At 33.3% G+C, this 20,262-nt stretch overlaps 1 protein-coding gene across 1 annotated transcript in view; it reads left to right on the top strand.

Moving 5' to 3' along the window:
* Window positions 1–18,821, top strand: part of LOC126810755 (leucine-rich repeat serine/threonine-protein kinase 1) — a 40,222-nt gene extending 21,401 nt beyond the window's left edge. Inside the window, exons 15-33 of the mRNA XM_050535993.2 lie at window positions 415–679; window positions 1,417–1,549; window positions 1,978–2,072; window positions 2,836–2,958; window positions 3,241–3,440; window positions 4,015–5,021; window positions 5,709–5,904; window positions 6,534–6,650; window positions 7,340–7,411; window positions 7,665–7,901; window positions 8,412–8,663; window positions 9,715–9,837; window positions 10,548–10,755; window positions 11,591–11,745; window positions 12,552–12,646; window positions 13,942–14,172; window positions 14,917–15,101; window positions 16,392–16,490; window positions 17,165–18,821. Coding sequence (XP_050391950.1) covers window positions 415–679; window positions 1,417–1,549; window positions 1,978–2,072; window positions 2,836–2,958; window positions 3,241–3,440; window positions 4,015–5,021; window positions 5,709–5,904; window positions 6,534–6,650; window positions 7,340–7,411; window positions 7,665–7,901; window positions 8,412–8,663; window positions 9,715–9,837; window positions 10,548–10,755; window positions 11,591–11,745; window positions 12,552–12,646; window positions 13,942–14,172; window positions 14,917–15,101; window positions 16,392–16,490; window positions 17,165–17,568 — 4,197 coding nt within the window. The 3' untranslated portion in view covers window positions 17,569–18,821. The remainder of the gene's footprint in view (window positions 1–414; window positions 680–1,416; window positions 1,550–1,977; window positions 2,073–2,835; window positions 2,959–3,240; window positions 3,441–4,014; window positions 5,022–5,708; window positions 5,905–6,533; window positions 6,651–7,339; window positions 7,412–7,664; window positions 7,902–8,411; window positions 8,664–9,714; window positions 9,838–10,547; window positions 10,756–11,590; window positions 11,746–12,551; window positions 12,647–13,941; window positions 14,173–14,916; window positions 15,102–16,391; window positions 16,491–17,164) is intronic.
* The last annotated feature ends 1,441 nt before the right edge of the window (window positions 18,822–20,262 follow it).

The following is a 20,262-nucleotide window of genomic DNA, read 5'->3' as shown; positions in this document are numbered from 1 at the left end:
AGCGGCATTTAGAAACTGAATGAGAATAAATCATGACACAATTATATGGAACACAAGTTACCGGTACTTGTAAGTTTATTTCTGGTGACGTTTTGACAAGGGTTCGCTCGTCTTTGTCTTTATTTCATGTGTTATTGATACAGACTGGGTACAGGATTGTCACAGACCAGGATCAAATTCATAATTAATCTTGATTTATGTGAAGCAAATTCTGTACCTTAATTAGATAATAGCAATAAACGTACATTAAGAGATAGTATTATTTGATAAAGAGTCTTTGAACCCGAAACGTTATGAAGATGAATAAACCACATCAACTTTCAACCGTAGTCTGTTTTGTACTGCTGTTGTGCAGGGATTTTTTTAATATCTATTAATATTAAAAGACAGTTATAAATAATTTTGAATTTTTAGGCAAGAGCACCTGGTACTTCAGTTATTATTGTTGGAACCCACTTAGATATTCTGAAAGATAAAGCCACCAGACGGAATTATCCACCAGATTTTGAAGAGGCTATGACAGGTTTGATATATAAGACGTTCATCAACGAACAGGAACCTGATAAAAGTGGTTTACCGTTGATTAGAGATGTTATTAATCTGAGCTGTAAAACCGGGGAAAATGTGAGAAAACTGGTTGATTCCATCTACGAACATGCTTTTGATCTTCATCATCCCAGTAAGATTTATTTATATATTTCACTAGCTACCATTAAAATGACACAAGCTGATAGGCTTCACTTGTGTCATGTGGTCAAAGTTTGGCGTATTTTGTTTACTTCAGATTAGCAAGATATGACAAGAATATAACATACACATAAAAGCTATAAATTTAACTATATTTATTGAGTCATAGAGTTAAATTCTTTAATATTATAATTTTGTGGCATGTATATTGACTAACAAGTAAGTTCTTTAGCCGGTCATTTTTACACCCAATCAATCATGACAAGCAAATACGACTTAAACGCAAGCTCAGGACACAATGTTTTGATTTGGATTAAAAATAGTTTTTACAATTTCATTACATTTTATGTGCTGATTTATTTTGTTCGATGACAGTCTGGTTTTTGTTTGCATCTATAGATAGTCAGGGTTGAAATATAACTTGTACAGAAAAATTGAAACTAAAATTAGTAAACAATAAGAAAACTTTACTTCGGCCACATCAAATTGATTTTCTGTTTTTCCGGAAAACCTGTAAAAATTTCCCTTCTTATTTCTGCGGGAAAAAGATGTATTTAGAAACCAAAAGTACTTGGTTGTGCTGTTCAAAAGCTTTTAGTTCGAAATGATTAAATTTTGAATTTTTTTTTTTCTGTGATATCACCTCAGTAGAAGCGGACGTAAAATACAACTAACTCACACACACACAATTTTTTTAAAACATAATTTATGGTGTTTTATTTTTCTTAGAATCTAGAAGTCAGAAATTACTGAAACAAAAGATTCCTAAGAAATATCTGTTATTACAAGATATAGTACGAGAACTTGCTAGAGAACGTATATTAGAACATAAAGATCCTGTTCTTATTAAATCTAAATACATGTAAGTTTTCATTTTTTTGTGAGTTAGGTTTCTGAGAGAGACAAATGAAGTTTAAAGTCTACTCAACACAAAGTAAGGTCATTTTGGGACTACCATATGGGACTATTTTATTGAAATATTTTTCTTGCACGTAGGGGTCTTTAATGGTTAGGGGAAACAAAAAGACTCCAGAGAAAATCGATGAGGTTTGCCTGGTGACCCTACTCATTATGTAAAATCCTTGGGATCAAAACCACACCACTTGACTAAATGCCATATCAAAAGCTCATGCGTTAGTCCACTCGACCACCAAACTCCCCATATAGGTTTCAGCATGATACATTGATCTCTGGTCCAATCACAGAGGTCTTGATTTGAACTCATCCAGGGTTTTTTTTAAAATGTTATCACAGAACTTTGTAATTGTTGTTATTTTATTTACAACCCAGGCTTTGTGTTTCTAATAAAATGATAGAAAAAGAAGAAAAGACATTTCGAGATGTAGAAGAATTGGCTCAAGCTACAAGATTTCTTCATGAAAATGGTTTGTTATTTCCTTTGTATATATGTAATAGAATAGTTCACAAGATATTGATAATCAATTCTTCTCCATTAAATGTTATGTTAGTTAGCAGTAAACGTTGATACTCTTCACCTTTAAATGTTATGTTAAATAGCATTAAACACTGATACTCTTCATCATTGAATGTTATGTTGACAACAAATAAACACTGATACTATGTTAGATAGCAGTAAACACTGATACCTTTCACCATTAAATGTTATGTTAAATAGTAGTAAACTTTGTTACTCTTTATCATTGAATGTTATGTTAATTAGCAGTAAACACTGATCCTCCTCATCATTGAATGTTATGCTAATTAGCAGTAATCAGTGATACTCTTCATCATTGGATGTTATGTTGATTTAGCAGTAAAAACTGATACTCTTTCTTTATCCTTGAATGTTATGTTGACCACATGTCAACACAGATACTTATAGTCATTTTGGGACTAACATGTACAAACAGGTCTTCAGCAGTTGGTGGAAACTGGAGGACTTGGAGAAAACCCATGAAGTTCGACAGGCAACCCTACTCCTTTTCACTATAATCTTGTGATGAAAATCATGCTACTTGACTTAACAACAAACCATATGACCACCCAACCCCCAAATATATTCTAACAAACACTCCAAAACTACACACAGCATAATATGTGTACGATCTGTATTAATAAGGATTTTATATTGTATAATTACTGGTACTGCATTTCTATGATACTATATGACATTACTTTTTTTTTCAGGTGTTCTGTTTCATTATGAAGATCTGCCATTAAGAGATATGTATTTCTTGGATCCCCAATGGTTATGTGATCAGTTAGCTAAGGTCATCACTGTTAGAGAGGTTAATACATTTGCACCTAGAGGTTGGTAATATACCTAAATTTATATCTTATCATATTTCATGATCTAAAGTGTACACATTAGATCACTCGACCACCCAAACCCAGGTATGGATAGATATTTAATATAATAGTATCCTATTGTAACATGTACAGCATCTCTGAACACCAGAGTGAATGATGTGTGCTTTATAAATGGATGATGATGATGATGAGTGCGAACTGTGCGATGAATCATATGAGAAACACTTTCTTTTAAAGAGAAATAGATTTTATATTTACATGCTGTCTCACCTATTTCCACAGGTATAATGCAGATTGAAAATTTGAAATTCTTATTTAAAAGTTCAGCTTTTCAACATGACGATATTCAGAAATATATCACCAACCTCCTGGGTAAATTTGAGGTGGCTCTTCAGTTTGATGACAAAAATCTACTCCTGCCTTCTTTATTACCTAAAGAAAAAGAACTGAGAGCGAGCATTATTCATAAAACAGATATACGGGTGAGTTTTTTTTTTTTTAATTAATAAAAATTCTTTATAGCTTCAATGGGTAACGCTTGGGTTTATGGATTGACATATTCCTAATGCAGTGGCTATGAGCGTTGAAGAACTGGTGATGCTCATAATCATTGCTTCAGTAATATGGCGTGCTTGTATTTTTAATTATATTTATTTTGTCATCTTTAATCTCTTTGGTTCATACAGTCCTGTTAGAATCGTAGCCATGGTGTTTCAGTGAGTTTTCCTCTGGTTCCATCCTGGACTTGGTTGAGAAAGTTCAACAAGATTTTCCTGTCAGGTTTCACCAAGTCAGTGATGCAGGATGAAGGGCCTGGAATGGAAAAGTGTCTAGTCATTTAGATGGGACAGAAAACCAAAGTCAGTGTATACCATGAGCAGTACATTAAAGATCACCAGACAGTTGGATATCTGTCTGTATAAGATTTACCTTGTTGCACAGTTTTCATTAGCCAAGTTGTTGCAGATAATTCTGAGGTTAAACAAACATTATGCAAGAGCTAAATCTGCCTCTTTGTGTTGTATTATGATCAATTTGTATTTTTTTTTAAAACAGATTCCTGTACGACGATCAGAACAAACATCTGTTAATGTTAAATATGCCGTCCTCCAATCAACATATGAAGAACATTTTACAGTCGACCGACAAGCAATACCGTCACCAATATCGGTTGGAAAATCTCAATTTTACACTGGTCCACAGACTTTTCATAATTGTAACATTCAAGAAAGTCCGTTGATTTTACTTAAAATGAAGCCATCATGTAATCCGATATTTTCTTTCACGAGACTTTATTTCATGACTTATATTCCAAGTGGCTTCTGGCCGCGTTTAATTACAAGAGTATTAGCCGATTCCACTCTGTTCGATGTTATAACTGAATTATTTGAACTTCCTCCAGATCTATTAGAAAAGAGTGAAGATGTTAAAGCATTGTCTGGAAGTAATCCAGATTGGAGATGTTGGCAGACGGGTTTAGAACTGTTGCATTATGGTTTCGAAATGTTGCGCATCAGAGAAGTGTTTATGAACTCCCCTGTCAGTGTTTGCGATTACGCCGAGTGTCGTATTAAATGTGCTGTCGATTCGGAATGGGGATTTTTAGACATTTATCGCAGTAAGATTTTAGAGATAACATTTCCGACAGATTCTTTGACCTTTCACTTGACCTCAGAGAGCGGCTCCGAAACACAAGTTGGTGAATATACGACAACTATATTAAGAGATGATTCTGTTGCAGCCAAGTTAATTGTCAAGATTGTAGAACACATCGACAATTTACTGCAGGACTGGTATCCAGATTTAGGGGAATTACGTTTCCATCAGACGTGCGAAGGTCGATATCTTGTAACAAGAGTTGTCCTTTGTCCACAGTGTCTCCATGAAGAAGTTAAAAGACAGAAAAATTCGGACAAATCAGATGCCTGGTATTTCCTAGATCCTGACGTACCGGAGGTCCGTGCCAGAAGAATTGGACCAGAAGTTGAAGAAATAGAGAGACGTGACTCCTTTATGAAAACTGAGGACATGGGAGGAGATGGTATGGATCCAGAATTTGAAAGGTATGTGTAGGAGTTGTAAGGAGAATTACAGTCACATGGTGTATTCTAAACAATAACACATAAGGGAATACAGACATTTCATCTTTATTTTTTCAAACAGTGATATCTCAGTCGTCTACAGTAAGGTCTGTCATTGAGTCAAGTGGTGTGGTTTCACGTGACAAGAAGTAGGGTCTCCTGTCCAACCTCGTGGGTTTTCTCCAGGTCCTCAGGTCCTCACACTGCTAAAGACCCCTCCGCGCAATTGAAGTATTGACATAAAATTGAATCATACGTTAGTCCCAAAATAACCTAGTTTGTGTCGAGTGAACGTTAAACCCTCTTTTTCTCCTTCTCCACACCACACACAGAGAAAATCTCAGAAGATAAAGATTCATTATTTTTTAAAACCCAAATTTCCACAATTTTATCATTTAAGGAGTAACAAATAAGACTTGAAAACAAATTGCAGCAAATTGCAGCAAAATTAGATTTTTACAAATTATCTTTTCATGGTCCTTTTAAAGGGGCTAAACCTCTTACTCGATATCTTCCCATAATATCTGAAATTTAAAACACAAATAAGAATTTAATATTGATGAGCCATACGCCCATTACATTAAAATAATTACTTATAAAAAGGCCAAAATTAATACATATTACTTGTGTTTTTAGGGTGTGTGTTATTAATGTATAAATTTATTTCAGTTTAATGGAAGGTCAGTCGATGTTGTATAATAAAAAACAAGAAGAAGGAATTATTTATAGTTTTTTTGTTGAGAGATGTATGTTAGATTGTTTAGAAGGTTTAAATGAATGTTGTCCAGTACATGGCAGTGTATCACCTGCTCATATGATAGATGAGAAAGGTGTTAGTCGTACATTTTATATCGCACCAGATGTGGTAAGTAACTTGGTAAAATTGCTACTTGAAGATTTTGCACGTTGAGTTGTTTTGTTCTGTATTTGGAGTTTTAGGATTATGTGTGGATGCCATAGTGTAACTCTTTTATTGGCATTTTTTATTTGATATGTTAGGTCTGACATTGAGTCAGGCGGCGTGTTTTCGATCCAACTCTTGAACATGATAATGAGTAGGTTTGTGGTGTTTTTCTAGGTCTTACAGTTTCCTGCTGAAGACCCCTACTCAGCAAGTGGATTATTGTAAATAACCTAGTTTATTTTGAATGGATGTTAGAACCTCTCCCTCTCTCTCTCTCTCTCTCTCACTCTCTCTTACACACTAGGTTTCTAGTCTTAAATCTCTTTGTCGGAAATATTACCCAAATATAGGAAACAGAAATATGTCATAGACTGTATTAATGTTACCAATTGTACTTATATAGTCTTCCCCTTCATTCATCTTCCGTCCTAAATTACTTTTGAACACTCTACAGTTGTAATTTGAAAATAATAAGAGTAGGTTGTAGCACCACTATCTAGGCAAAATTTCACTCATAAAAGTAGGCTGTTAAACTTCATTTTGTATCATTTCAAATTTTTTACCTTTGTATTTTTTGTGTGTGTTATTAGGTATTTCATGATATAAGTAGTGATATATTGATATCAGAATCAGATGTATTAGTTAAAGGTGAAGATTTAGGTAAAGGTACATTTGGTGATGTTTATGCTGGACAACTCATAAGAAAGGTAGGCTTTGTAGTAATTTCAATACTGTAATCAAGGTAATAACTGCCCTGCTGCAAAAAGCTTTTAATAATGATATATAATAATAATGATGATAATAATTTATTCATGTATAAAGTGCAATAAAATCCAGTCATGGAATTTATATTTCTTTAAAACAAAGTTTAAAAATAAAGAACTGTTGCACATATATGATAAAGATAAATTACACACATGTAGAGTAACATGAATATAGTGTTATATTCGGATCCTTGGATCCAGGGGTGTTACACAGTTACAAGGAAACACAACCATTCTCCATGTTAGAATTCCAATCCCTTTCTTTATTACCGTACTCAAAAAGGCAAAAGAACTACAACATAAGGGAGACAACTTGTGTCAACTTAAACATAAGGTTTCAGACCACAATGATATAGAATAAACCACAATGTGACAATAGATATCAATAAAACACAGACACAGATCTAATCATTATGAAATAATTTTTATCACCCAGAAACACATTCTGCATTAGATATCGCTTGTGTGACAACTTTCATATTTTACTGAGCGATATCGTCATTTTTGATATAAAAAAATATCAACACTCGTCGATAAAATGTGATATTTTCTTATATCAAAAAAGACTCGTATGAGATTATCAATATAATTACATATATTAATTATGCAATTGTTGTACACATTATTTATAGGGAGAAGGGCCAAGTATTCCGGTAGCGATGAAGATTCTCTTTACTTCAAGCAAACAGAATAATTTACATATGGTAGGTTAATTTTATATACCTTAAAATTCACTGATAATTAGATTAATTCACTAGGATTGTCCTGAATAGATGCTAGATTATTCTGAATCTGAAGAAATTTTTTATGAAAATTGAGGGTTGAGGTCAGGTATATATCTTGATGTAATATTTATGTTCTGATGAATTTTTGGGCATTTTCATAACAGATAAATCAAGCTATATTTCCAAATTGGTATGAAAATGATATAAAATACCACTGTGTTTTGATTTATAGGGTGTGCAAGCAAGACTTGACCGAGCATCTCAAGCATATCTTATAGCAAGACAAGAGATTTCTATATTAGAAAATATCAAACATCCACACACTGTTCCATTATTGGGTCTACAAAGATATCCTCTCTGTCTGGTACTCAGTTTAGCTCCTATGGGTGCTCTTGATCATTATTTGAGAGATTTGAGTAGAAATGGACAGCTTCTACCTCTGTTTGTGATCAGGAAAGTTATAATACAGGTAATACAAAAATTTCAAAATAGGAAGTGATATTGGGTGTTAGAGGAAGCATACTCTTCATCTTGCATGTGTCATCTCTATTTGAATCAACCAGTAATTGAGGTTAATTTTATTAATTTTAAAATTGTGTTTGCCAGTTGAATATCAAAATTAATAAGGTATTTACAGATCGCAATTCTTGAATAAACTTCTAATTTTCAAGCCAATCAGAGTTTGGTTTTTGTTTAAAGCATAAATAAATCTACCATTTGAAATCAGTAGGTGTCTATAACCTAATATGGGCCACATATATATTTGTGGGCTACATTTAATTTGAAATATTTATTTCCATCCAGTTTTAACAATTGCTAATCAATATATGAATTGATTAGCCAAAATTTAATTGTTTTGAATAATTCACCGTTCAGTGGTTGTTTTTTTTAAAAAGAATCATTGAATTTGTGATGGTTTATTGTTTGTTTCTTTATTTATTTCAATATGAAATAATACGAATCAAAATTTATTTTCTAGGTGTCGCAAGCTGTGGCATACCTACATGCTAAACATATCATTTATCGTGATTTAAAGTCTGAGAATGTTTTGGTTTGGGCTTTACCTACATCTGCAGATGCAAAACCTTTTTCCGTAGTGGATGTTAAAATAGCTGATTATGGTATCAGTAGATCAGTATTGCCGTCTGGTGCTAAAGGTTTTGGGGGAACTCCACCATTTATAGCTCCAGAAATATTACAACATGCTGGAAAAGATACATACACTGAAAAGGTATTATAAAGCTTATATTTTATTTGAAAAAGGAGGATTGGGCGGGGGGCTGAATGATCTAATGAGTGCACTTTAGATCATAAGGTCCGTCATTGAGTGATGCTCATTTTAAAGGAAGTAAATTGCTAATATTTTAGACTTAGACATTGACACAAATGGGTTGCAACACATATAATAATGTAATATGAATGTATATAAACTAATTTACATTCAATCATTTTCGTTTTTACTCTAATTTCAAATCAGTTATGTTCGGCGAAATACGCCAGAAGTCTCAGTCGAATGGTAATCTCTAGCATCTTGATATTCCAGTCTACACTGATTAGAATATGACGTCAACGTTTGACATGACTTCTGGAATATGTCTAGCCTCGTTCTTTGTGCCCCTTGTTACAAATGGTGCTGAAATGCATTATGGTACACAATTCATGTACCAGTGGTAAAATGTTTATTTTGTCTTAAATATTGGATATCAGAAGCCCATCTTTTCCTAGTAACATCACAACATCAATGTTGATTTAAATTGATAAATAATTTGTGTTTTCAATGTCAAAGAGTTTGGATGATATTGAGTTAGAGACTTAGCTACTTTAAGTTTATATCGATTTCTATTGATTTCACACTGCCACCTTCTTTCTTCGACAAATATAGTAATTATAATTGTGCTATTCTTTTTTTTACAAGCAAGTTTTATATACAGTCTCTGAGTTGACAAACCATTCTCAGGCTTAAGTCAAGAACTCAAAATTGTTTGTCTTATTGTAACTAAAATATAGCCCTTTATAAAACTTATGTTGTTGTATCAAATACATCAGTAAGAAACTATGTGCAAAGTTTTGTGTTTCCTAATCAATGATTGAAAGTTGAGTTAATTCTTAATTTAAGTCTGAGAATGCTTTGTGAACTTTGTGCTCTTTTTATACTCTGACGTACTTAATTACATACTTAAATAACAACTGTCTTGACATTATAAAAGTGTTTACTTTTGGACTAGCTTGTTGCGTCTTTACGTGTGAATAATTTTTGATTCTTTGAGTTTGGTATATTTCAGGTTGATATATTTTCTTTTGGAATGTTTATGTATGAGTTATTAACATGTCGTCAGCCATTAATTGAAATGAACAGTCCTAGTTCTTATATATGTCAGGGTGGAAGACCAACTATAACATCTCAGGTAAGTGAGATACTGGGTAGTTTGGGCTGTCAAATGGTTGGATGACCGGGTGGTCTAATGTCTGCACTTCAATGGCATAGTTTCTGTCCCCAGCTTGTATGTGAGGTCGCCTGCCCAATCTCTTGGCTTTTTTTAAGTCCTCCTGTTTCCTCCCATTGCTAAAGACCCTTACGGACATATAATTATAGAAATAATATTTCGTAGTCCTGAAATGAACTGGTTTATGTCGAGTAGACATTAAACCACATCTCTCACTCTTGTCCATTCATTATTTAAGGCCAGCATGACTAAGAAAAATATCAGTAAAATGAAAATATTTTAATTACCCTTTGTTTTTCAATGGATTACCTTTCACTTAAGGGTTTCATATTTTAAAGACGGTCCAGTCTCTTTAAAGAAAAAAACAATTATTTTCACCATCCATGACAAGTTACAATAGTCGTGTCTCTAACAAAAGTAATCAACCTGCAGCATGCCTAAGGTCTAAAAGTACAGACCCATAGGCCTTGATTTGTCTGCATTTTCACCCTTTGTGGAAGCAGCTGTCAAGCCCACGAATACATGAGTTTAGGGTAATCTGCTACATTCTAGATTAACAAGGATTTTGATCTTTCTCTCATGGTGAAACTTCCTCTTTGCTTTCATGTGGATAGGTTAGTTCTTCATAGAATTTTAATGCATGAATTAAAATAATGTATGTTTTATTACAGGATGTCAACATGTATCCTTCCTATATGTTAGATGTCATGACTACTGCATGGTCACATGATCCTATGGATCGACCGTCTGCAGATAATATAGTCAGTATTTCTACTTCACCTCAGTTTATACATCTGCGTGATGCTGTTAGTCTGGGACCTGATGTTGGTATATTGTGTGGTTTAGTTATACCCTGTACTGACAACAATCCTATACCACGTAAGTATAAGTACATTAATTATGATGATCTTTCCTAAACTTGAAGGGGTGGCCAAATGGTTAACGCGTGCGTGTTAGATCATAAGGTCTGTCATTGAGGCAAGTGGCATGGTTTCAATTCCCTGCTTGTATGTGACAAGGGGTAATGTCACCTGTCCAACCTCGTGGGTTTTCTCTGCATCCTCTGGTTTAATCTGACTGCTAAATACCCCTAGCGAATTATAGAAATAAAATTGAACCATGTTAGTCCAAAATGACCTAGTTTGTGTTGAGTGGACATCAAACCCCATTCTCTCTCCCTCTCTTCTAAAATGAAATGTGGTTTAACATCCTAGTTTCTGCAGCATCGAGGTATTGGCAATGGACTATGTGCTATGGGTGAAATTTGCCCCGACAGCAGCATTTCCACCTTCTCTTAGTCGGATTTCAACAGAGACCAATGAAAAGACTGCTCTAATTTACTCTTTACTCTTTAACGAATATAATGGTAATATTCCTGAACTTGACAAGACTGTATTTGAAGAAGAGTAGTTTTCATCTAGGATGCATTTTGGGCATCCAAAACGGGTCCTGGATTAGAGTACAGTTTTGTCAAGTTTGTTGCTCGGGGAATATTGCCTGCATTACACAGGGATTCTTCCACCCATCGGCTGTACTTTCAGTAAGAAGTTACTTCTTAAAAAAAACCTTAGGGTCATCCAATTCATGTATGATCAACATGAAACTTGGCATGCTTGTCCTAGACAATTGTGCATTGATGGTTTAAATCCCGGTCCATATAGTACCATTGTCAATATTGTACCATCATGATTTAACATGAGAATATATATTACAGTAGAGAAATTACAGAATGGTATTGATGACGATAGTAATGATACATCTCTAGATAAAGATATGAGTAATTATATATGGTTAAGTACTAAACATCGTACTGGTTGTAGTATAGAAGTTTTAGGATTTAATCAATGGAGTCACTGTGTTTCTAGTAAAGTAAGTGACATCAAATATACAGTCAGTGTGTTTCTAGTAAAGTAAGTCGCGTCAAATACACAGTCAGTGTGTTTCTAGTAAAGTAAGTCGCATCAAATACAGTCAGTTTGTTTCTAGTAAAGTAAGTAACATCAAATATATAGTCATTGTCTTTATAGTAAATTAAGTGACATCAAATATACGGTCATTGTGTTTCTAGTAAAGTAAGTCACAAACATCATCAAATATACAGTCAGGCAGAAACATATTTTAGAGTATGAACCAACCTCTTACATTCCATCTGCGAAGATTTAATGTTCAAACTGTCTCTTAATTCGCCCCTGAGGGTAATTTGATCAAATTAGACTACAAGTTCTGATACAAAATCATGATGATCTGTAGTGGCCTTTTGAAGCAAAGCATTTTATTTATGAAAAAAGGAGTCTTGAAATAAAACTGAAGGATTTGGGGTATCTTTATTTTGTCTCTCATTTTAAAATGTGCAAAAAAATAATTCTTGTTAACCCAAGCATTTCAAAATTTAATTGAAGTTAACAGGCCAGAATTACGTCAACAGAAATCGTTGTCAGCTTCAGGAAATATAAACTTCCATTCCCTTTAATAGAATTCACGAAATCTTATTGTTCGATTGAGCATATTCAAGGTCATGTAGTAGGCTACATCTTCAGGCAAAACAGCAGTTTAGCTACAAATATTTCTTATGTAGCATATCACATTCTGAATAGTATTTATGATCACCACAAAAGTGATCATATTGTTTTATTAGATATATACATGTAGTAAAATAAATATGATTTGTATTTTAGACAGTATCAGTTAGTGGAACAGAAGTAACAGCTTTAACTGTAGTAGAAGATTTAGTATGGTGTGCTGATTCAAATGGTTTTATTACAATTATCTGGTAAATAAAAATTAATTGTGATTTGACTAGGATTGAAATGGTCTTTACTGTCACTTTGTAGAAACAATTTTATCATAATTGTCTATAAAAGTGAGTCATGTAAAGCTACAATGTATAAGTGTCATATTTTAAAAATTGAGAAAAAATGACACCAGCTACGCTAAAACTATATGACTTTTCCCCACCCACCAACAAATCGTTTTTCTCCTGTCACCTATTCCCTACCCCCCCCCCCCCCACTTGGTTTAACAAAATTTGTTGCACTGTTAATGCAGTGTTCGATCCCTGCATTTGCCGAGATAGTTCATCCAGATTTTCCGGCGTGGTTCCCCCTTGTCAGTGATGAAGGACGGAGGGCCTGACAAGGACAGCTGTCTAGTCGTTTGGATGGGACGAAAAACCGAGGTCCCGTGTACACATTGGCGTGCACGTAAAAGATCCCTTGACAGTTGGAACTCGATATAAGAGTAGGCCATAGTGCCGCTGTCCGGGCAAAATTTCTCTCATAGCACACTGTATGGCGTATGCCCGTCTTCATTAGGCCAGTTCAGAGCAAAACAGTAGGACGTTAAACCCCATTTCATTTCATCTTTCAAATTAGAAGGCATGGCATTCCATAACTTTGCTCCTTTGTAAGTGAGACTGTTCTTGAAAAAGACTATGTTTGGTTGAGGAAGCAATAAATATGAATTTAGTTTATTGCAAGAAGTAACCTTGTATTGGAAACTATTACCATGAAGAATTTTAAATAGAAAAGTCATTTTGTTATAGAACTGTTTGTGAATGAAAAATCAAGTTAAATGCATTTATCACTTTCAACTAGACAATTAAATGCCTATTCTATATAACCTAGTTAGTAGACCTAATAATCTAAAATCTAATCTGAATCTGGGCAATGGATTTACAAAATCGGTCTCAATTTTAACGTCATTCTTGATGTAACACCAAAGTGTTAAAATCTCATTAATGTATATGCTATAAGAAATATAGGGGGCGCCGGCGAATGATTTAAAGCGTGCGTCTTAAATCACAAGGTCGGTCATTAAGTCAAGTGGCATGGTTTCGACTCCCCGCTTGAATGTGACAAGGAGAAGGGTCGTCTATCTAGCCGTTTTGGTTTTCTCTGGGTCCTCTTGTTTCCTCCTTCTGCTAAAGACCCCTACACGCAAGTGAATTATTGGTATAAAATTGAACTGTATGTTTGTCCCGAGATTACATAGTTTGTGTCGAGTGGAAGTTAAACCTCATTTCCCTCTCTCTGTCTAAAAGAAGTACATATTGATCTTTAATTTTAGTTCAAAGAGTCACAAACTACTTCGTCAATTTGCCTTACCCATAAAGAATTCATCTAATGTCTATGTGGTTGGTTTGAATTATTTCCCGAAACATGAAAAAGTTGTAGCTGTTGTACAGACGGGAGAGTTGTATACGTTAAATACATGCAATGGTCAGTTATCAGATTTAGATATAAATGAATACTCAACAGATACAAGTCTATGTTCTGTACAGATACAAAATAACAAACAGTAAGTATTATTGTCGTATTCTTATGATTACTGCCAGGGATTTGGTGCTAGTGCTGGGTATTGCCACTGCAGTATTGTTATTAATCTGCTACGATACGATTTGTATTACGATTTATAACCAAGAAAACAACAAGATAAATGAATAATTGATATTTTTAGTCCTGCTGATGTTGAAGAAATAAAACTGTTTTATATCACGATATTGATGTGGATCAAAACAATTTAAGAGTGTTTGTGTACCTATGGATAATGTGTGACGTGGATAATTAAGTGATAAAACAGAATCATGAATAATCGATTCAGCATCTTACGATTCAATATTCGAATCATGAGAAGGGGAATTGCGATACATCGATTCAATGATATATCGTGTCAGTACTATTTGGCGTAGCAGTTAGAGAGTATGATTTGTGACCAAACACTTGTGTTATTCATTAATACTAATATCCTAGGAATTGAATACTTACAGTTTATCTATCTGCCCTTTGTTTCTTTCCCTCGCTTGATTTTGTTTAAATCAAAGCTTAGAAAACTTTTCATGATAGAAATCATTGCCACAAGGAAAAAAGTAATCGCCAACAATTGCTAGATTCAAAATTTAATCGACAGATTATATTTATGTAGTAATTGGCAGACATGGTGATCAATTGGGTGAGCACTGGCTCTTTTCCTCCACAGATTATTTTTAAATTAATGGTAACTATAGTTAACTAGTAATAATTTCTGGTCTATTTCTGTAAATAGAAATGAAATATGGCTGGGTCAGTCTAGTGGTAAAATTGGTATATGGGATGTAAACAAGTGTTGTATGGTTGGTGAACTAGAGTCATGTGATAAGATGGTATCAAAGAGAACATTTTGTATGTTTATGGTGGCAGGACAACCACAATATTGTGAGGAAACGTATATCTGGTCATATAGCTATCCAGGTAATGTATAGTTATTATGTTACTGTAATTTAATGCATTTTATTTTTAACACATATCGTATAGATATATTTTGTATGAAATTAATGTGACATCTCGGGAGTTTCCTCCATCGTTTTTATTTGATGTGAAGCGTGTATCACTGCAGGCTTTAGACTGTACATACTCCTCGCAGTGTTTCGTTTGATTAGAGCTAATCCCACTTAACACTGCTGTAATGGAAGCACATTTCTGTTCCAAATTATGACTGTTCAATAGTCCAATTAACAACCAATAGCTAACTGCGTAACAATATCATTACCCTTTAAACAGAGCTCCAAATTGGACCAAATATGTCTACATAATGTTACGTCATGACTAACCAGTGCATATATATTGCAGAAAAACTAATTGCGTGACAAACGAGGCTATCAACATGAATTCAATGTAAACAATACTGTTTGTAGATTGTAAGGCACAGAGAACCTTTATAGCTGGCTTCTTTATAGCTGGCTTCTGAATTCATTAAATGGAGGATTTTTTCTACCGTTGATATTTTGTTGACTTGAAGATACATTAGTTAAGAGTTTAATAAAGAGTTGGTCATTCTTGTTACAATAATTCAAAAATAGATGATAAAAAAAAGAAAATATTGAAAATTTCATTAAAATTACTTCATTCTCAGCCAAGTTATCATTGTTTGTAGTTTTGACAAGATGTGTGCAGGTGGTAAACAGGGCACTGTTATAATCGGGACTTAGCCTCGCTTTCCCATTTTTAAATTAAATTTTTAAATGGCGAACCGTTTTAATCTAGTTAAAATCTCGAGTATCCGATGCCATCGAGAGTCGATTATGGTCTTGTTTTGTTAATAAATGTCTAATTAATAGTTTATATAACATTTCAGGCCCAAAGAAAGACCTGCAATAGGCAGTTTTAGCTCTTGCATGTTTAATGAAATGTTGAGTACATTTTAGCACAGATAAAGCTGTGAAAAATAAGATATTGTCCTAACATACAAATGATGATCAGTGACTTAAATCAACATAGGTTAAGCCAAGTTTCTCTGTGAAGGGGGTTGAGTGGTCAATTGGTCTTACACTTGCAATTTAGTTCGTAAGATCTGTCATTGAATCACGTGATGTTGTTTAGATCCAAAGCTTGTACTATGGGTCCTCCAGTTTCCTCCCACATCCTGTACTCCCCTGCGCACAAGCAAATTATTGAAATAAAATTCAAACATAAGTTAGTCTTGCGATGACCTAAATTGTGTCAAGTGGACGTTAAATATTATTTCTTCCTCTCTCTTTATAGGTTCAGTCATACTACGCTGGAATACAGTTCAAAGAAAGATAGTGAACCGATTAGATATATCACAAGTATTATCATCCATAGATACCAAAATACCTAATGGTAAGAACATTACAGCATTTATATCTCCATTATTCAATGGGAATTTTAATAGATTTATTGTAAACATCACTGAAAAAGATTTGAGGTATAGAAATAAATGGAGTGGATTTCAACATCCTAGTTTACTGCACCAATGAGGCTAATGAAGACAGGCATACACGTTGTAGTGTTCCATGAGGGAAATTTGCCCGAACATTGAGGTTTCCACCAACATCGAATTCAAAATGTGAAATGTTTTTTTATTTGCTTGCCAATAAATACATGGATGGATCTTAGGGTTTTTTTTAGACACCTTTCCTTGCCAGGCCCTCAGTCGTGCTCCATGGACAAGGGGAAATCTGGCTCGATAATCTCAAGGAACGTTCTCTGGCAGGGATCGTTTGGTTATATATGTATATAAATGAATAGGTGGAATAGTTCTGTCACAAGAATTTCATATTAAAAGATGCATTTAACCATGAAAGAATATTAATAGATGTTTAAGAATTAGAAAATTAGGACCATTTGCTGCATTATTTTCAATTTTTTTTTGTTTTGTTACAATTCGTTTAATGATGCATACTGGTACATATATTTATCGCTTTAAGCTTGAATTCTGTTCATGTGGGTTGTACATAAATCCCAAATCAGATGACTTGCACTCAAAGCTTATTTTATTCCTTCTTGTATTTCAGCTAGCAAATGTCAAGTAACAGCTTTGAATGTTTCTGGAAAATATTTATATATTGGTACAACATTAGGTAGTGTTATAGTAGCTGATGCATTAACTTTAGCCCATTATAATATAGTCAAGTGTCACATAGAAAAAGAATTCTATATTAAATGTATTCTGCCATTAGTACCAGTAGATGATGAAAATAGTGACGATAAAGTAAATATTATTAAAAACAGCCCTGGTATTGTAACTGTTGGTAAAGGTTATATAGATTTAGTACGAGTCTCACCTAACAAACAGGATAACACGAAAGTTAAAGACAACATCACAGTAACTGATAAACCGAGTCCAGCTCTAAAAGATCCATTATTACATCATACATTTATGTTATCATGGCATGCTGAAAACTGGGAATATTGCTAAATAGATGTTTAATGTTACTGTATATTCATTGTATTTCCTCTAGTTATCTGATACTTAATGTATACTTACTGCAGTTTTTCTTATATTTACTGTAGTTTATCATATGCAGTTTATCTGTATGTACTGAAGTTTATTGTATACTTACTCCAGTTTATCATACTTAAAGTTGCAATTGCAAATTTTCAAGTTATATTTTTAAAATGTATTAAAATAAAGCCTTATAATAGATGGTATCTATAAACAGTCCTACCTTGTTAAAGAATAATCCTATAATTCGCTATTGCCAGCTGAGAAATTGGCAAAAATATCATTTTTAACTTCAAATTCCAACGTTAAAAAATGGCTGCCCCATGTTGTCAATAGCAAAACAGGGGAGGTAATTGTGTTGTTATTTCCTGTGTCATAGATTTTTAAGGGTGGGAAATAATGCCCATGATCGTATAATAGTGATTTGATAACCTATTGAGCAAAAGACATAGAAATAATTATGTTTTGACTTTCTTAGAAAATTTGAAATTCTCGCTTTAATGCAGTTAATCGTATACATACTGCAGTTTATCTGATACTTACTGCAGTTTATTGTATACTTTACCACAGTTTATCATATATTTACTACAGTTTATGTTATTCTTACTGCAGTTTATCTTGTACTTACTGCAGTTTATCCGATACTTTACTTTATCTGATACTTTACTGCAGTTTATCTGATACTTACTGCAATTTATCTTATACTGTTTGTATAGTTACTGTAGTTTATCTCATACATATTGCAGTTTATCTTATACTAACTGCAGTTTATCGAATTAACTGCAGTAAATATTTTACTCTTAGTTTCTGATATTTAACAAATCTGTGTATATTTTATTATTTTTATGTATATCTAGTCATGCAAATTAATATTAAATACACTATGCTCAAAATACATAGCCAACCTAAATGTATTGTTTTTAAAAAAATTATTAAAATATTAATTTATTTAGTACAAGCATTGTATTTACCCATAATACACACTGAAAAGAACATCAGTGAAAAGGATGTGACTACAATGTGATAAAATATACAGGTCACAATTCTATGGACTACAATTACTGCTTTTTACTGAGCGACATTTCGACTAAGCTTCTCTAGTCATTATCAAGCATTGATAAAATATGACAAGACAATATATACATGTACACACACAACAATACTTGGTTAATGCTGACCAACCAGAGACACCCTTCTAATTACCTTAAATGGAACCTAACTTAGTTTAAGGTAATTAGAAGGGTGTCTCTGGTTGGTCAACATTAACCAAGTATTGTTGTGTGCATGTATATATTGTCTTGTTATATTTTCATATTTTATCATTGCTTGATAATGACTAGAGAAGCCTAGTCAAAACGTCGCTCAGTAATAAGCAGTAATTGTATTCCATAGAATTGTGACCTGTATATTCCAGTTCAATTACTAAATGCTATTGAAACAATTTAATGTGATTAATGGTTAAAAAGCTCACAGGGTGCTCTTACTGGTAAAGTAATTGAGTGAAGAATCATTTGTTTTTCACAGACTAAATCCTCCCTGTGTTTGCTACATTTAATACTTTGAAGTATTGTTACTTGAATATGTCACTGGACAAGAAAACAGTGCACATGGCACAATTATGTTTTACTCATTAGGTGAGTTTATTCAAGTTTTAATAATGACCAGTTGTGATAAGTATTTCATATATAATACTGATGGTATGTAGAACTCTCTCAGGAATGTAACAGATACAATATGGTATAAAAGCCGATATTGGTGGTCAGTTGAGTTTTCATTCTTAAAATGTTTAGTTTTAACGTTAAGAGTTTTTCCTTAGTTATTGATTTTAAAATCTTTTGCAAATGTTGTCTGTTCCAGATAGAAACAATTTCTCACTTCAAGAACTGGGGTGAAAATAAGTTAGCGGTGAAATGTTTTGGCATGTATCTTAAAAGCGAACAAAATAACTTGTTTTTATACCTATATCCAGTTTTTGTTATTTTGTGATAATATGAAATTATTATGTTATATACTTTAGTTAATTAAATGAAACTGTCTCATTGTTAAATAACTTGATGTTTTTGATAAATCAATATTTCTGATATGATATATGTGATATTAAGTGCTGTATTCTACAACGTATAGTAGTAATAGATTAATTAGTCACACACGATCAAAATAAGTTTGCTATTAAGCTGAGTTTATATACTCTCATATGCACAATATTGAAAGTGATATTGATATCTTACTAGGGCATAAGTCTGAGTGGTGTATCAATATATTACACAAGGTTTTACTGGAGACCATTAAACAACTTATAATATATACAGACACTATCCTGCTTGTGCATTTCAATGAAATCGTCACAGAATCCATTATTTCATCTAATATAAAAAATGTACATTATTTGAAATAATGGTACCCCAACTTCAAAGGATGAGGCCACATTCATATTTTAATTTTGACATTTTCCATTTGAGTGGCACATTCATAAAGGGTTAGTGTAGGGATAGTAGTATTGTGTCAATTATTGACTAATGATTGTTATGAGATTATATTAAAGAGAGAGGGAGAGAAATGGGGTTTAACATCCACTCGACACAAACTAGGTCATTTTGGGACTAACATATGGTTGAATTTTATTTCAATAAGTCACTTGCGCGTAGGGGTCTTTAGCAGTGGGAGGAA

Source organism: Patella vulgata, chromosome 2 (genome assembly GCF_932274485.2).
Source record: "Patella vulgata chromosome 2, xgPatVulg1.2, whole genome shotgun sequence".
In the NCBI taxonomy this organism is placed as follows: Eukaryota; Metazoa; Mollusca; class Gastropoda; family Patellidae; genus Patella; species Patella vulgata.
Note: the sequence above shows the minus strand (reverse complement) of the source record. Positions and strands in the feature narration are given on the sequence as shown.